The sequence below is a fragment of the Candoia aspera genome, chromosome 8, assembly GCF_035149785.1.
Source record: "Candoia aspera isolate rCanAsp1 chromosome 8, rCanAsp1.hap2, whole genome shotgun sequence".
NCBI classification, from domain to species: domain Eukaryota; kingdom Metazoa; phylum Chordata; class Lepidosauria; order Squamata; family Boidae; genus Candoia; species Candoia aspera.
Genome location: NC_086160.1, coordinates 687,257 through 704,062, shown reverse-complemented (window position 1 = coordinate 704,062; position 16,806 = coordinate 687,257). Strand labels below are relative to the sequence as shown.

The 16,806-nt window shown below is 47.2% G+C and overlaps 1 protein-coding gene across 2 annotated transcripts in view; it reads right to left on the bottom strand.

Moving 5' to 3' along the window:
- Nucleotides 1–16,806, bottom strand: part of HTT (huntingtin) — a 188,566-nt gene that overhangs the window by 102,516 nt on the left and 69,244 nt on the right. For both annotated transcript variants that reach the window (XM_063310834.1, XM_063310833.1), the window contains 7 exons: nucleotides 13,869–13,946; nucleotides 12,156–12,379; nucleotides 9,811–9,889; nucleotides 9,114–9,275; nucleotides 7,671–7,726; nucleotides 3,730–3,878; nucleotides 1,276–1,412 (listed from right to left, as the gene is read on the bottom strand). In XM_063310834.1, the coding sequence (XP_063166904.1) occupies nucleotides 1,276–1,412; nucleotides 3,730–3,878; nucleotides 7,671–7,726; nucleotides 9,114–9,275; nucleotides 9,811–9,889; nucleotides 12,156–12,379; nucleotides 13,869–13,946 (885 nt within the window). The remainder of the gene's footprint in view (nucleotides 1–1,275; nucleotides 1,413–3,729; nucleotides 3,879–7,670; nucleotides 7,727–9,113; nucleotides 9,276–9,810; nucleotides 9,890–12,155; nucleotides 12,380–13,868; nucleotides 13,947–16,806) is intronic.

Here is a 16,806-nt window from a genome sequence, read left to right as displayed (position 1 = left end):
CTTTCTCCTCCCCAGTATAAAATTTCTATCAAATCATGTTAGGTATCCCTTTCTCAGCTGCAGCTAATGAGCATCAAGAATGGAAAACTGCAGCATGAAACAGAAGAACATACATTGCGCAGCGGAGAAACAGCACTCGGTGTGTGGCTTTGGGGCTTTTCCAAAGGTGCAGCTGGTTTGTTTCCTGTCCTTTTATGCTGCCCACAAAGAAGAACTAGCAGCACCCCAAGCTCTGCTGACATCAGGGATCGCCTGAGTGCTTCTTTCGGCATCGAGCGGCAGCCGGCCCTGCTGTGGAGGAGCAGCAGCCTCTCCAGCGAGGCCAAGCCCTCCAGCAGCTGAAGCAGCCCAGGCCCCTCAGATGCCAACGATGGAGAAAAGACCCGCCGTGCTGCAGCTCCCTTGTGCCAAGCTAGGGGTGGCAGCATGTGCCCTGCTCAGTCACCAAGCAAAATGGCGTTGGGCCATCTGACCGCATCATCCACGCCTGGATCCTGACCTAGCTGAGCAAGGGGCTTTCCTGGAGAGAAGGTCACCTTGCTGGGTCTTGCTAATGGGCAACAGGAGAGCTGGGAGCTGCTCCCTTCCTACATCCGGTGGGAAGCTGCCTCCCGTCACCTAGGCACGGCCCATCTGGAGGCGGGAGCGCAATCCCCAAGACCCCAACTCCTTTCAGTCCTCCACTAAGCAGGTAGGCCTACAATGAACCCCCAATCTCCCTCCGCCCTGGGACACAGCCTGCCCTCCTGCTTGGCCAGGGATGTGTTGCTGGGCCCCATGTGCTGGCCCAGCGGGGGGTCAAATGGGGTGTTTGGCTTGGAAGCCCCACACAGGAGCCCAGCACACGCAGCACCAAAGCAATGCTCCGGCCCACAGAGAAGATCACTTTCCCCACTTGCAGTGGCTCTGTGCGGTTTCCTGCCTTCCTGGAAGGTCAGACACCCCTGGTTTTTAAGAGATCTGCACTAAGCTCTGCTGTGATTAGTGTAGGAAGACGGGAGCACCTGTACGGCTTCAGGCGTTGAGTTTAGGTTTATTAAGCACCGTACTCAGTCCTGGGGCATTACCCGAGCTTTACACAAAGCAGATCAGGGTCTGTGCAGCAAAGAGGCGGCATAAGGAAGTGGTATGTTCAAACAGCGGAAACTCTTTCTGTTGGGTCCGAGGTAAGCCACAATCTCTTGGGTATGGAGACCCAACGTGTTTTGCACACAGTAGAAACAGCCATGCTTAGTTATGAACTCCTCTGGATACGAACAAGTTACCAGGGTTTACCTGATGATACTGGATAAGCCTCAACAACATTGAGACCACAACTTCTTTTTGGGTTTCCAGTTCTTTACCAGCATCGGCTTTATTAGCTCCTCTTAATATAAAGAGATCATGAACAATGGGCTGCAGAGCCGGGATTGCTAAAGGAAAACAGAGGGTCATTAGTACTGAAATCACAAGCTATCCCCCCTCATCCAGAGATCCTCTGTGCCCAAAACTTATTGAATTCCCTCAGGTGATTCTGAACGTTGAGGACGTGTACCGCTCACTTTGGATAAGCCAAAGAGGATTTCTTATCGCAAATGCCGCCTCTTAATGACACCCCAAGAACGTTCCTTGAATGAAGCAAGCCCTAACCATGCAAAACCATGTTTTGCACTGGCAGCCAAATCACTTCCTAATTCATTTAATCTGCTAGTCAGCCTTCATCATAATGGGTTGGGGGCTCTTTGGTATCCTGGACATTACCGTCTTTGGTTCTGGATGGGGTTGCACTGCCCCAGACAGGCCTGGTGCGGAATCTGGGGGTCCTTCTGGACTCACGACTCCTGATCAAAGAGCAGGTGGCAGCAGTGGCCAGAAGGGCCTTTGTGCAGCTTTGTGTTGTGTGCCAGTTATGCCCCTTCCTGAACCGGGAAGCCTTCCGGTCAATCACTCACCCCCTAGTCATCTCCTGTATAGACTATTGCAATGTGCTCTACATGGGGCTACCCTTGAAGAGCATCCGGAAGCTACAGCTGGTTCAGAATGCGGCCGCACAAGCAATTTTAGGAGCCCCAAAGATGGCGCATGTAACACCTTTGCTGCACGAGCTGCATTGGGTGCCAGTTTGCTTCCAGGTCCAATTTAAGGAGTTGGTTATCACCTTTAAAGCCCTACATGGCATGGGTCCAGGCTACCTGAGGGACCGCCTCACCCCCATTACATTGACCCATCCCACCCGGCAGGCAGAGAGGGCATGTTACAGACCCCGTCCATGAGAGATTGTCGACTGGCAGGGCCCAGGAAGGGAGCCTTCTCTGCCATGGCCCCTGCCACGTGGAATACATTGCCCCCAGAGGTGAAGGGAGTGAAGACTTGGCTCTGCCATCTCACTTGGGGCAGGAGGGGAGATAGTCAATCGTGGGGATGGTTAGTGCCTTGAAGAGGCCCTGATGAATTACATGTACTTAAATTAAGAACTTTTGATATCGTCATCTTGGATTTTATATTTTATATTTATATTTTTATGAAGAATTCTGTTTTTATTGTATTTTAATCTATAGTCATTTTAGTTTTATTGTAAACTGCCCAGAGTTGCTCTTGAGTGAGATAGGTAGAGATGAAATTTGAAATACAAAGAAGTAAGTAAGTAAGTAAGTAAATAAATAAATAAATAAATGCTGCCATGATGTTCGAAATACTATACTTTCAAAAGTTCTGACTGAAGATCCCTCCTAGTTTAGGAGGGCTGCAGAAGTTTAGGAGTTCAGCAGGAATAATTAACAATATATCCATTTATGTTGTGTCCAATTTCTATAACTATTTTTATAGAAGTAATTCAGAAAGGAAATCTACATTACTACAACAGGCTTTTCTTTTGAACCTAATATACAAATAATTACATAAAAATGAAACCTATGTTTGATCTGTAATAAAATTAACAATTTCAAATTTGTCAGTCAGTCATTTTATTTCAGTCACTGACCAGCAAAACAAAACAAAAGGGTCACAATTGATTAGAGAACAACAAGCTATAAAATCATATAACAGTATAAATAAAATTGTACGTTAAAGTTTAAGAATTTGGGGCATAATGCAATTTCAAATGAGAAAGGTAATATCCACAATTCTCAGCTTCTCAGCCCGATTATCTGGACTTAGGTATTTAGAATCAAAGCCACAGGCTCTCCCCCCACCCCCCCACCCCGGCATCACAAAGGACATCAGTGCCCAGTTCTGTAGGTCGAACACAGACCCTGATTTCTGCACTGCAAAGTATCCTGCAGTGGCTCATAGCGTTGACTGAAGGAAGGCTTAGCTTAGCTTCTGCCCTTTCCTAAGATCCGCTGTCAGAAAAAATGCCGCCTGATTTTAGCCACCACAGACTAACAAGGCTCTCCTCTTCCAGTCTGACACACCTGCTGAGTGAGACGCATCACTTCCCGCAGTAGATATTCATCCTAGGATAAAGAATTCACACCCGTTCTAGTTTACTGAGAGACAAAGACTCTGCCAGTCCGAGGAAGACTGCAGGACATTATTTATTTACGTATTTAGGTTTGTATAGCTGCCCTTCTCACATCATGACTCTGGGAGGCATACAAAATAAAGCAAAATGCGTAAAAAGCAACAGAACCACAACACAGAAGACATTTGTCAGGTCTTCTTCACTCTCAAATATGAGAACGCGGGCTGCCACAATTTTTGGCATGCTACACCGAGAGTCCCATTTTATGACTGCTGATCTCTCATTACCGTGTGTCACCGCTTTCCTTCCACTGGCCATTATCCCATCACACAGCTGAATAATTTTAGGAATTCCAACGATCTGTTTGGAGTGGTAGCGCTCGTAAGACAGTAATACCAGGAAGAAAAAGACACTAGGAATGATCGCTTCTGATTCCCTGGAGGAAAAAAAGAAAAGGATGCGTTGGACTTACTCATCCCAGTCAGAACAGGATTTTTTCTGGCCATTCATACAGGGCAGGGCTGGAAGGAAAGGCCTGTCTAGTCTGTGCCCCACAAGACAGCCCAAAAGGTGATAAGCTCGCCCCTTCTTCCTCTTCCTGTTTCTCTCCCTCCCTCCACATCAGCCAGAACACCTTATTCCCCATATCTTCCCTGCCTCTGAAACCTCGCGTGCCCATCGTCCTCCCCACTGCAGAAGGAACTGCAAAGGTAATTCAAACGTTTCTCTCTAGAGCACCCGAGAGAACTCCAGATAAGAGCAGGCGGCAGGAGGTGACTTTGCCAGAACTCTGGAGCCAAACCACCCAAGGGATTGGAGGGAAGGTGTGACTCCACCTTCCGCCATAAAGGCCGGCGAGGCATTTCCACACAGCAGCTGCACAAGCACCTTCAAAGGCTCACTTGCAGGATAAAATCCTGCAAGAAAAGAAAAGGGGGAGGAGGGCAGGATAATAGAGGACATTAAAAAAGCGGGAATCCGGGGAAATAGATTATGAAATGATTTATTTTAGGATGATGAATAAAACGCGTAAGAGAAGGAACTTCTGCAGTATGTTGGTACCTGGCCTTTCTTCCACCCAAGTGGTTTCGTAAATGCTCAGCAAAAGCAGGGCTTTGGGGCGGGCCTGCCCGGGGTCTGTTTGTGGCCACTCCTGCGCCCCGAGGGTGAGGAACGGGCAGCAGCAAGACCACTCAGCAATCCAAGGTCAACAGAGAAACGGACCATAAGCAGCGAACGAAATGCCACAGGAGTCTGCACAAACAGCCAGAGAACTGAGCCCCCCAAACCCAAGAGCAATGGGATCACTCTAATAGAGCTAACGAATGAAGGCACAGCAGCGGACACACTTTTTATTTTTCTCTCTTCAAAGCTTAACAAAAGCCCCCACCCCACAACTTGAAAGCTCAACCTCACGACTCTCTGGAAAGCTCATAGAGTCCATTCTTGATCTCTACAGGTAGTCCTCACTTAATGAGCATTTGTTTAGGGATGGTTCTGACTTATGATGGTGCTGAAAAAACCGACTTACAACTGGTGCTCGTGCTTACGACCGTCGCAGTGTCCCTGTGGTCACACAATCACCATTTTCGACCTTCCTGGCTGGCTTCTGGCAAGCGAAATCAATAGGGAACTGCGTGATTCGCTTAACAACCATGTGGTTTGCTTAACTATGGTGGCGCACTTAATGACCACTGCAAAAAAGGTCGTTAAATTGGGTCGGATTTGCTTAATGACCCCTTTGCTTAGCAACTGAAATTCTGGTCCCAATTGTGGTTGTTAAGTGAGGACTACCTGTAGTGAGGAAAATCAACACAATTGCAATCTATATCACACAGAGAAGAATTTTCCATTGGAACCTGTTGAGGACACACAGACAGGATATAGGGGCAACTACACTATATTATAATCAAAATCACTTCCTTGTAATAACTGCATTATACCCTTCCTCATGGCACGGCATGTCCCAATGCTAGGCTCTTGCCAACTCAGTCTCAGAAGGAAGACGCACATGGGCCAGCCTAAATATGCCCAGAAGACTGACAGAAAGCGTGTCCTGGTGTTCGGCTCTGCTGTCCATAGCCATCCCAGCTCTTCCTTTTTATAGCATCGTTGGGGTGAGGTGGGCCTTGGAGGTCTTCAAGCCCACGGCAGGAATCCTCTGACCATCCCAGATGAAAGAAAGGCCTCTGCCTCAAAACCTCCAGTGATAGAGGCCCCGCCACCCCATACTTCTGGGGGAGGAATGGAGGTTGAAGACATTTCCACAAAAGCGGAGCTGACGACCGCGTTGAAGAAAGAAGAGCCAGTGAATATTTTGGTTTTAGCAAGACGCCCTTTTATTGAACTTAGGATTGCTTCTTTGTCCTTTTTTCACCAGTGATTACGGCAATGCGGGAGATCTCAAATGCGAGGAGTCCAGAGCAACTTCTGAAGCACGGTAGGAAGTCTGGAAGGAGATAAAGTCAGAGCAGCTGTAATAGCCTTGAAGTACGCAGCACTCTGTTCTGAAAGAATAGCTGCGGCAGGACGAGCAATGGTGGTGAGCCTGTTCAGTAAATACCTGGCAGTGCTTACAGGAATCTCCTTCATGACTTTTCCTGGGTCACAGAAGGCAAAGGTTGTGTCTGTCTGGGAGCTAAAGTCTGCCAACTCAACCCTGCAGAAGGGACTTTCAAGGCCACAGAGCCAAGGCTTAAGAAGCATCAGGACAGTAATACTATGGCCAAAATGTACATGTATGAAAGTAAGAGAAAATAAGCAGAACAAAATAAATAAAATGTAGAGGAAATGGGGAAAAAAAAAACATGATCTTAAATGAGTGCAGAAGACAAATGTGCTATCTCTGTACTGGTCAAAAATAGCTGGAGGGGGTCAGTGTGACCAGGGCCTAGACCCAGAGGTAGAATTCCCGCCGAGGTATCCGCAAGCGCTAGAGAATTCCAAACAGGTTCTGTGCACAGGCAGAACCCGTGGGCGAATCATAGAGACCCAATGAAAAACAAACTGAGCTGGAGCTGGAGGGTTCAGAGAGAAAGAGAGAGAGAGATCTGATGGGAAAAGATCTGCTACGCATGCTTAGATCTGCCTTTAGACATTTTCTTGTTCCTGTTTTTTCATTCTTATCTCTTCAGCATGGAGACTGGGAACTTGACAGTCTACGTGCGATCTTTTGCCATTCCTCAAAGCCTCTTCAATTTCTTCATCAACATACTTTGACTTAGTCCAAGTTCTGGGTATATTGTTCATCTTAGAGGGGCTAAGTGAGGATCAGAAAGAGAGGGGCTCACCCCCTTCTAGCCATCATGTCCGAGAGTCCTCATTATCAATGCCACAGGGGAGTCTTCTGTGGCATTAGAGCGCAAGTGCAGGTGTCCCACCTTCCAGGTCCCCTTCCCTGACCTCTCATTGGTGGTCAAACTCTGAGTCATGTGGAAGATGCAACGATGTCTTTGCTGCTGCAGTTTTATGCTCTTGATAATGCTACTTCACCTTGGAAACAGCTGATGTTCCTTTCCACTGAGATCCCTTCTGACTCTGAAATCAGAGACTTTATTTAGATGTGAAGAAGTTTCAGCTCTTACTGAACTCCAAACAATCCCAACTCCTCTACTCATGAGGGAGAAGCAGTCCAAGATCAGGGCAGCTACTCCCCAAGAAGAACTGAAATGAGAAGTCGAATCCTGTCTATGAATCGAAGGTGAACATCCTTCTCTCAAGGGACTGGTATCTCCATAAGGCTCAGGAAAAATGCCCATTTCTTTCTTTTCTTTCTAGTGCATTTTCAGGACCCGCAATGCCTTCATTGCTCCTTTGGTGCCTTCTTTCCCTCGTGGCCTCATTTCCAAACCTCTGGAGAACCCACTTAAGTGGGATTACAGAACGTTCCCAGACTGAACAGTGTGAGAGCACAACATTTATTTTTGGTAGGCATTTTCCCAAGAGACCCGGGAGAGGAACTGGGCCAGGGCTCCCAGCTTGCCCCTGTGGTGATGCAGCTGCCATAATGTAGCAGAATAACAGAGAGTGGGCCTCGCTGTCCTAGCAATAAAGATGCTTTTCCCACATCTTTTGCTGCTCTCCCACCAATGGCCACGAAGAGGCAGCAAGGTTAAGAGGACTAAACAGAAACAAACCTCAGGATCACCCATTTGGGTTCGGCCTCAGTTTCCCCAGTTTCTCAGTTTCCTCCCACATTCAGGGAACATGTCTAAGATGGGATTTGTACCTGAATTGGCCCACCTCAATGTACTCAAACTGCTTTAGAACAAATCCAATGAATACCTACAAGCAAAATAAATATCCAGATTAGTTTCTGCAAACATTGGTGAGGATGTTCTTACAACATCTATTTAGATCAGAATAAAACAGACCGTGACATCCTATGAGACAATAACTGGGTGTTCATAACCACAACTCACACTTATGTCAAAGAAAACAAAGCAGAAAATAAATGAACAGTGTCAAATGTCTTTCACGTCCTCTGGTCTTTTTTGGACAAGAACAGAGGCAAATCCTCTGACCTTTGAGCTCTCTAAGAGAAACGTATTTCTGCTTGCACAAATTTTCCTCCACTGGGATAGACAGATATTCTTTATTGCAATCACTGGCCAACTGACATAAAACACTACAGCACACGGGGTGGGCAATAGAGCAAAAGGATGAGACATACCCTGCCACTGGCTGAATAGTTCTTTACAAGCTAAGAGAAAGGTGTTTCTGCTTTTGGACATAGCTCTCGTGAAGACTGTTGGGCCTTGATCTGAAACACTGAGCTTCAAAGTAAAATATTACACTTGATACTTCTTTCTGCTTTTTGATGCAATTGGTTGTGTTCCATCAGGGCAAACTGACCCTTTTCTCCGACCAAAAATTAATCTGGCTTTTTCATAGTTCTCAAAAGATAGTATTGCTCTTAAACTGCCCTAATCTTGTACACCCAGGAGGTGCTTCAGTTAAGAAGCTGGAATCTTATGTGCATTTTTTCAAAGTAAGTTATTGGCACTGGATTGCAGAACTTGTAGCCTCCCAGATCTGCTGCACAATTCCCAGCACACTTACCACTTTTACTCAGTCTGCGACCGTTCAGCAGCCTAAGGAGGCCTTAGCTGAGGGAGTTCCTGGCAGGGGAAATAAAAGGGGGAGCTGCCGGGAAAGATGGCCGGGACCGTGCCCAGAGGAGGATTTCAGTGCCTGTGCTGAGCTAGCCCCATCAGGCGTGGGTCAGAACTTCACGCTCAGAACTGGGAGAGGTTAGCATACGGCCCCCACGAATCCAGCAGGACTCGGGTTGGATATGGATTTAAGATCAGAAGATGGAAGAGCTGTGTGTGACACTGCTGTCATGGACAGACCATGGCCTGCATAGATCTCGGCATGGGCATGGGCAGAAGACAAGTTAGAAAGGCCCAGCCCAGAGGCCTGATGGATCCAGAGTGTCTCTAGGAACGTCCCACATTATTTGTGAACAATGCTGCGGTTGATCTGTGGAATATAGAAGGGGCTCTGGTTGTTGCTCTTTGGCTCTAAGTGACCACATCCTTCCTTTAGTTTTCGAGGGAGCTGAAAGAGCTGTAGTGGACGGGACATGAACTGGAGCACAGGTGGACTGACCGTAGGAGGCGGCCCAACTGAGCTCTTATTCTGCTGCAACAGAGGCTGAAGTACTCACTTGGTCAGAGTCCAAAAGGCAATAGTTGACCCGCAGCTGAACCAGTTGCGCAAGGAGATCCAAGACTTGCCTCTGCAGCTGTACAGATGTGGTGGTGGTATATTGCTTTAAGGCTTTGATTACAAGCGGTTCAAACAGACGAATGTGATTATGGATAATATTCTAAGAGGAAAAGAGAAGGGCGGCAACTAAAGAAGACTCCAATCGAACAGCAAGATAGGAAAGAGTCGTCTCTTGTCTTCACGGCCCTGCTTCTACGCCCCCAAAGGGTCGCCCCACACTATGAGAGCAGCCAAAGGGCAATGTCTAGGGGCCAATGGGAGGCTGGCAGGGGCCTCACCCTTTCTGTAATGGCATCTTTCTTATTTAGATTGATTACACGTGAAGTCCAGAATACAGGGACTACCCGCAAAATGCTGCATTTTTACCAAGGGACCATGGGTGGCATAGATTGGTAAAACAAAACAAGGAGGAAATCCTTTGAGGCGGAAAGTGGGGGAAGCCCAGAGGGTATATTAGAGTTCTACCCTCAGTTGCACAGACTGAATCATCTTACAGTACTGCATGGTGAGATTTACAGTAATTTATTTCAGGACTCTAGGGTTAAAAAAAATACCCTGCTCCAGATACATATTCAACATGTTTCTCCTACAATATTTAAAACAATACAGCAAGCAATGTGTATTTTTTATTGTACCTTGTCAGCACGATGCTTGGCCATACTTGTCACACCAGTTTTCAATTGTGCAGAAACTTTTTGCAATATATCAAACCAGCTATAAAAGCAAATAAGAATACAGGGTTGGGGTTGGGTCAATGGTTCACAGAGCAATAAAACCATTTCAACTTCAACCGACTTACGCTTATAGCAAGTCAGGTGGATGAGAAATGTATTCAATAAGCAATGAAACAGCATTATGCTACATCTGGTTTTGCCCTCTGACCACTTCCCTGCAAAGAGCCTCATGGTGACTATGATAATCATTACTGTAATTTTTTAAAATTATTTTTTATTGCTTTCTTAGATAACAGAAAAAGAAACAACAACAACAACAAAACAATACTACATAGCTAGTATGTGGAATTTGACAACTAGACAATATAAATGGATTCGCCGGGCCCTTCCTATGGCTAAAAGACTGACATTGCAGTGTTGGAAAGATAAACGTATGGCCCCATTGACTCAATGGATTGAGGACCTGGTTACACCAGCCACCGACGAGAGGATTGCCTATAGACCTAGACTTTGTATGGACAAGTATAATGAAATAGGGGACTCATTTATACAAAATAGAGTAGTTTAGGGAAAGCATAATGGTTATTTAATTGTATTAGAAATAAATACAGATATATATTCACATCATATTTGCATTAGACAAATATATGCAGAATTGTAACTGTTTGTTTTTGTAATGATATATGATATCTATTTTTATTTTATATTTTTCTCACTTTTTAAGTGCCTGTTATGTATTTTCTTTTTTTAAATAATCACTATAATTTTGCTTTTTATTTTATTTAGTATACTATCAACAAACACAATGGGCTTTAACACGTGATACAATTGTTAACAGATAAGGTCGTTGTAATCTGCCTACCTGTAACCTGCATCTGCATAGCTTAACTTTAACTTGACATTTTACTGACTTGTCCCTCATTTGCTCCAAAATACACAATCTGGTCACATTTGAAAGGGAACACGGCTAAAGCCAGTAACTGGCAATAATTAAAACAGTAAGGAACAGGCAGATGAATGGTAGCCTTACAAACAGATTAAACAAATAAATGCAACAGATCCTGCACTGCAGACTTCCGCAGCGCTTCTAAAGTAAAAGCAAAAGCAAAGCAAAGTAGCATTTCTACGCTCCCTACCCAACAGCTCGAGGTAGCTTAAATCTCTTTGCATGAAAACATCCATAAAATCCACACTGATGAGAACGGAAATGATAGAAACTGAAATAGAGGGAACTAATACTGGGTCAGCATCTGATAATGAGCCTGCATGTGAGAATATGTGCATTTGTGCTGAAACCTGTATTCAATGTCCTTGTCAGAAGTGATACACTTTTACTCAATGACATGTTTTTGTAATTTTTGGAAACAGCTGTGTGCTTTATATTTCCTTGCTTGCTTTTGTAATCTCTGAACACAACTATATGTTTTATAACTATGTATCCTTGAAGATAACTGTATGATTTGTGATTTCCTTGTATGAGCTTGACCTGGAGTAGGGATGCAGGAGACCAGCTGTGGTCAGCGTGATAAGGTGGGTCATGGCTTGGGCAGCTGACAGGACATACAAAATTGATAAGTTTATGGTAAGTTTGTTCTTGATCTGTTCCCAAAATTGCTAAAATTGTAAGAAACCAGCTGTGAGCTGATTGTATTTCTTTTGTCTCAAGGTAGTATAAAAGCAGGGGTCTGTGGCTTGCTCGGGGCTCTCCCCCTTAGGCGAGAGTCTCCACGTATCTGAGAGCTCTGAAATAAAGTGGATATAAAAACTCTGATTTTCGTCTTGGTGTTTTGTTCACTTCACACCAAGTCCTGAACCTGGCACCTTGGGTCTATTGGCTCGACCCAAACAACATCTTAAAGTCTGTTGCAGTCAACAGACTTTCCAATTTTAATTTTCTGTTTCCTAAAAAGGGCTCTTTTATTTTCAAAAGACAGAATAATTTGGTGACTGATTTTTGTGTGTGTTAAAATTTGTAATTTGCTCAGTATCTAATATAAAGGATTTCTTTCAATAACCAACCAGCTGTCAACTATTAACTAGAAATTCCGAGTGTCGGGTCAGAAGATGCTGACAGTAATAAACATCAGCAGTTTGTTGCTAGTCCTTTATCTGCTCCAACAAATTACTAATTAAAACATTAAGATTTCCTGCATTTTGTCCAATCTGTTCGCAGACTGTTCAACACAACAAATCTTTAAAGCATGCGATGCTTGTGCGAATATTTGTCTGGCAGTTATTTTAGCTCTTCCATAACCCTAACCCTGATGGCAAACGGCTCACCAATGAAGGACAGAAGCTGCTCTTACCCTGAGGCATCATGCTCCTGCTCGGCCCGCATCATATTCCTTAAACTGGCATCGGCGAGTGCCTGGGTAAACTGGGTGTAAGGAGCCATGAAGCAACAGTGATAAAGGCCGGGCCTTAAGTTTGAGGAGCCCAAGTGCTGGCATTTGCCCTGAGCTCTGCAGGAAGTGGAAGACAAGCTGTCAAACTGCGATGCCAGGTTTGTGCCAAACAACGTCTTCAGTAACTACAGAAAGGCAGCAAGAAGGAACTTTATGAGAATACAGAGAATCGTACTGATGACCAACAAACGCCTTGTTTTTAGAACGGGTTCTGAGCAGAGACCGGCTGAAAAACAATCCAAGGATCCTCTCCTTTACTGACAATGTCCCCTTCTCCTAAAGCAGCTACAGAGCGATGTAAGCATGTTATATTTTGGCTTCTCCTTTAATCACTGTACTTATATAAGCAGAAAAGGAGGGCATAAATTTAATGATGCAATAAAATATGATGCATTAATGCTTCAGTGCACAGCACAGAGCAACCAGGCCTTGCAGGGTTAAAGGGAATTGGGAGCACCTTGGAGAGAAATGAGTAGGGTTTTTAGTTGTCCATTTTCTGCTGACTGGAGGGGCTTGACTCCAAAGCTTCTGGGCCAAGAGTGAAGCCATTTCTAGTGAGATTTAGAGAAGGCTGTTCCCACTGCCAAGGTGGGCTCAAGGTGGGAAATGAACGGACAGCAGGCGGCCTGTTCAGTCCCTCTGAGAACACCCAAGTTTTTTCACATTTCACATGCAACAAAAGGGGCCAGATGGGAAAAGCAGGGCAAAACGACCGTCCTGCCCCATCCTGAATGAGCTCCCCACGAGCCCCGCTGGCACCGTGGGCAACTCGCACAGCAGGGGGGAGGGGGGGCTTTTGCTTTTCTCCTACCGACGGAGCGCTGCCACATTGACTCAGAGCCCATGGCGGCCACCAGCAGCCTGCCTGGGAGCTCCCAGAGAGGCAGACAGAGCCACCTGCAGCAATGCTGAGAGGGGGGCAGCCCAGAGGAGGTTCGGCCCAGAAGGACAGGAAGAGGGTCGAACCAAGAAAGAGCACAGACAACTTTAATAACAATCAACCACAGAAGCACGTTAGAAAACGCTGGGCCTAGTTAGCCATGCCAAAGCATCACACAAATGTTCCAAAGCAGTCTCTCTAGCTAAAGAAGTAGAAAGAATAAAGCAGCCGGTCCCTCCTTCAAAAGCCCCTGAGGTCCAAAACCTACCGCCAGGCGCATGATCCCACAAGAGAAGGGGGGGGGCACAAGCCCTGCACTCCACCCTCAGGAGAGTGACGAGGCCAGAGGCGGCAGAGGGTTGTCGCGAGAGCGGCAGGCCTTGGCGGGGAGACTCTGCGCCCGTCCTCTGTCCTTGCCCCTTCCGCCCAGCTTGGCTTTGGTTTACTTACTGGACTTCTGGTGCCACCCAACTCCAGCCAACTCTGGGGGGCGTTGTTCCCCTTCTTCTCTCCACCCCCCCTCCATTTTGCTCTTCCTTCTTCTTGGCTGTTTCAGCTGGAGGGAGGGGGCTGGGGGAGAGAGGGGTCGGGGTGCCAGATTTGGGTCTAAATCCACATTGGGAGGGATTAAAATCCACATTGTCTAAGTGATATAAATCCTGCCTGGGATTTAATGCAACTAACTCAAGGAAGAACGCTACACAAACACACACACACACACAAATCTTTGTTACCTGCTGAACACACACAGTTGCCATTACTGGTTCCTTGTTGAAACAGGATTTCAGGTAACAGAGAATTTCTTCAACATACTAAAAACCGAAAGAAGGAATTAGGTATTGCCCAGACAGCATTAAGTGTGCTGCAATCTAACAAACAAACAAAGAAGCCGAAGTTGCATGAAAAAGTACTATCTTACACATGTATAACTCTTGAAGCGAGCACACTTTCTTCTGACACACAAGCAAGGTCAGCGTGGACGACTTGCTTGCTCTCTCCAGGCACCTTGCGATGGCTCCAGCATGAGAATCGCCCCTCTGGCATGGGGCGTGAGGGAGCTCAGGAGGCTGCCAGAGCACCCGCTGGCCCTTGATCCACCGTGAAACCCGGGGGGGCCAGTCTCTTGCAGGCCGTGCTGGACCCGGAGGCTGCATCGAGGGCTGCATGGGGCCCGGGGAGGCACTGGAGGCTGAGCAGGAGGCAGAAGCGCTGCTGCGGCTGCTGAAGCTGGGGGGCTCGGAGGACTCAGAGGCCCCAGGGGTGGCCAGAGACCGGGGCAAGGCAGATGCACAGCACGCGGGACCTGGCAGAGCTCTGGGGCTGACAGGCCCCCTGGAATTTGGGGACATCATCGGAGCTGGGGACAGGACAAAGGCGCTGGGCGTTCAGGGCCGGTTGCAGCGAGGCAGACTTGGCAAGTGGCCGCCAGTAACTCGTTAGCCTCTGCTGCCCCCTTGGACACAGACTTGCTGGGAGTGGGCTGGCCTGATCCTCCATGGACTCTCTCTGGCCTGTGCGGAGGACGTGCTCTGGAGGGAGGGGGAGGCGGTTGGGTGAGCCAGGCACTGGGCTCATTTGGGGACCTCCTCTGCCAATTTGGAGGCTACTGGCAGCCTGACCTTTGGTCCTTCTTGCTAGGCTTTCAAGTTGCCCACCCAGGTTTGTCCCTGTTCTGAAGAGGGGGGTGCCTTTCTGCCTCCCTGGGGGTCATAACCGATAAGTGGGCGGGTCCTGGGTGTTCTTTCTGCAGAGGGGCCTGCCCCCCCACAGCCACCAGCATGGTTAGGCGTGAATTTTGTGTGTGTAAATGTGTGTCTTGGGTTAGGAGGAGGGAACAAGGGGTGGGAGCAGATTGGGGGAGCAAAGGGGGGGCAGGAACACAAGGACAGTGAGGGCAGAGGTAGGAGTGGCAGGAACCCGGGGCGGGCCGCCCTCAGGGACATCAGGCCCACTACTTGAAAGTGGCCCCGCTGTCCAACCCCTGCTTGCCACCCTCTGTGTCTGGTCATTGGATGCTCGGTGGTCCTGGGCTCCGCTTCTGCTTTTAAATGCAGGCTGGTTTGTGTCAGCCCTTTAGGTTCATCAGACCAGAAATCAACTCTACACAAAGACTAAAACTATTTTACTGAAATTGGCTATAATAACGGATTCTTGCAAGTCTGATTGTATGGAGTTGTCTGCCTGAGCCACTTCTGTATGTTATCTTGTTATTCTAGACTTAAAATAAGTTTCTGCCCCTTTTGCCCAAGTAACAGTTCCTGCATATCTCCATCAAGATCATCTTCCTGATTGTCTACACCTTGTTATGAAGCTGCCCTCATCTGGGTAAGTTTGGGGTTCAGTATCATCAGAATGAGGATACCCAACTGTATCTTTTCAAGTGCCATCCCAGTGCTGGTTGTTGGACTCTAGGGAAGAGTTGGGTTTGCTGCTGGCGTAGCACCCTCCCTGCTGCCCAGCAGCACCCCCGCCTCAGCTGCTGGATTCCGCTGCCAGGTTGGCAATGGTGTCTGAGGGGCTGCTGGAACATGGAGATTTCAATTTGCTGCCTTGCGCTCCTTGATCTCTCAGCAGCTTTTAATACTGTTGACTGCGGTATCCTTCTGGGCCAGCTCCAGTGGTTGAATATTGGGGACACTGTATTGCAGTGGTTCTCTCTCTTCTTTCCAGGTGGTGCTGGCAGGGATAGAAGGGGTCACCCCCTAGGCCCCTCTGTGGAGTGCCTCTACCCTTTCCCTCAACATCAACAGGGAACCTCTAGGTGAGGTCATCTGCAACTTGGAGATCCAGTATCATCCTTCCCCCAGAAGTGAGGTTAGCCCCCTCCCTCCTGGACTTCAGAAAACAGCTGAAGACCTGGTTTTGTTGCCTTGCCTGGAACAGGGGGGGGAAGAGCCATTCTTGGGGCTGGTTGATTCCTTAGTTCTGCGGGGACCAGCTTTATACCCTTATGGTTTGAATTAGATCTGCCATGGCTTGGATTTTTATTGCATTTTATGCTGACTGATTAATGGTTGTATTTATGATTTTATTGAAATTTTAATTGTTTTTGTTGTGAACCGCCCAGGGTCCCCCATGTGGGGGAGATGGATGGTGATAAAAATTTGATAAATAAATAAAATAAAATCATTAGTATGCTGATATGCAATTATATCCATTGAAGTGCCTGGAGGCTCTGCAGGCCTGGATGGGGAAGCACATCTTTAAATCAATCCTACCAAAACCAAGTTGTGGGTATTAGGACCATCTGGTTCCAGGGATATTCTACCACTGGCCTTGGATGGGGTTGCAGTTTCTGCTCAAAGAGCAGATGGCAGCTGTGGCCAAGAGGGTCTTTGCACAACTCCACTTGGTACACCAGTTGCACCCCTTCCTGGACTGGGAGGCCCTCCAGACAATCATTCATGCCCATGTCACTTCACAGTTCTAGTACTGCAGTGTGCTCTACATGGGCCAGCCCTTAAAGATCACTGGGAAGCTTCAACCGCTCTAGAATACAGTGACGTGGGCAACGGTGGGCTTGCTTTGGTATGCCCATGAGATACCCCGCTTCACAAGCTGCATTTGTTGCCATTTTGTTTCCAGATGCAATTCAAAGGGCCAGTTATCACAATAGCATAGGGCCCGGCTATTTGAGGGACTTCCTATCTCCCATGGTTTCTGCCTGGCCAG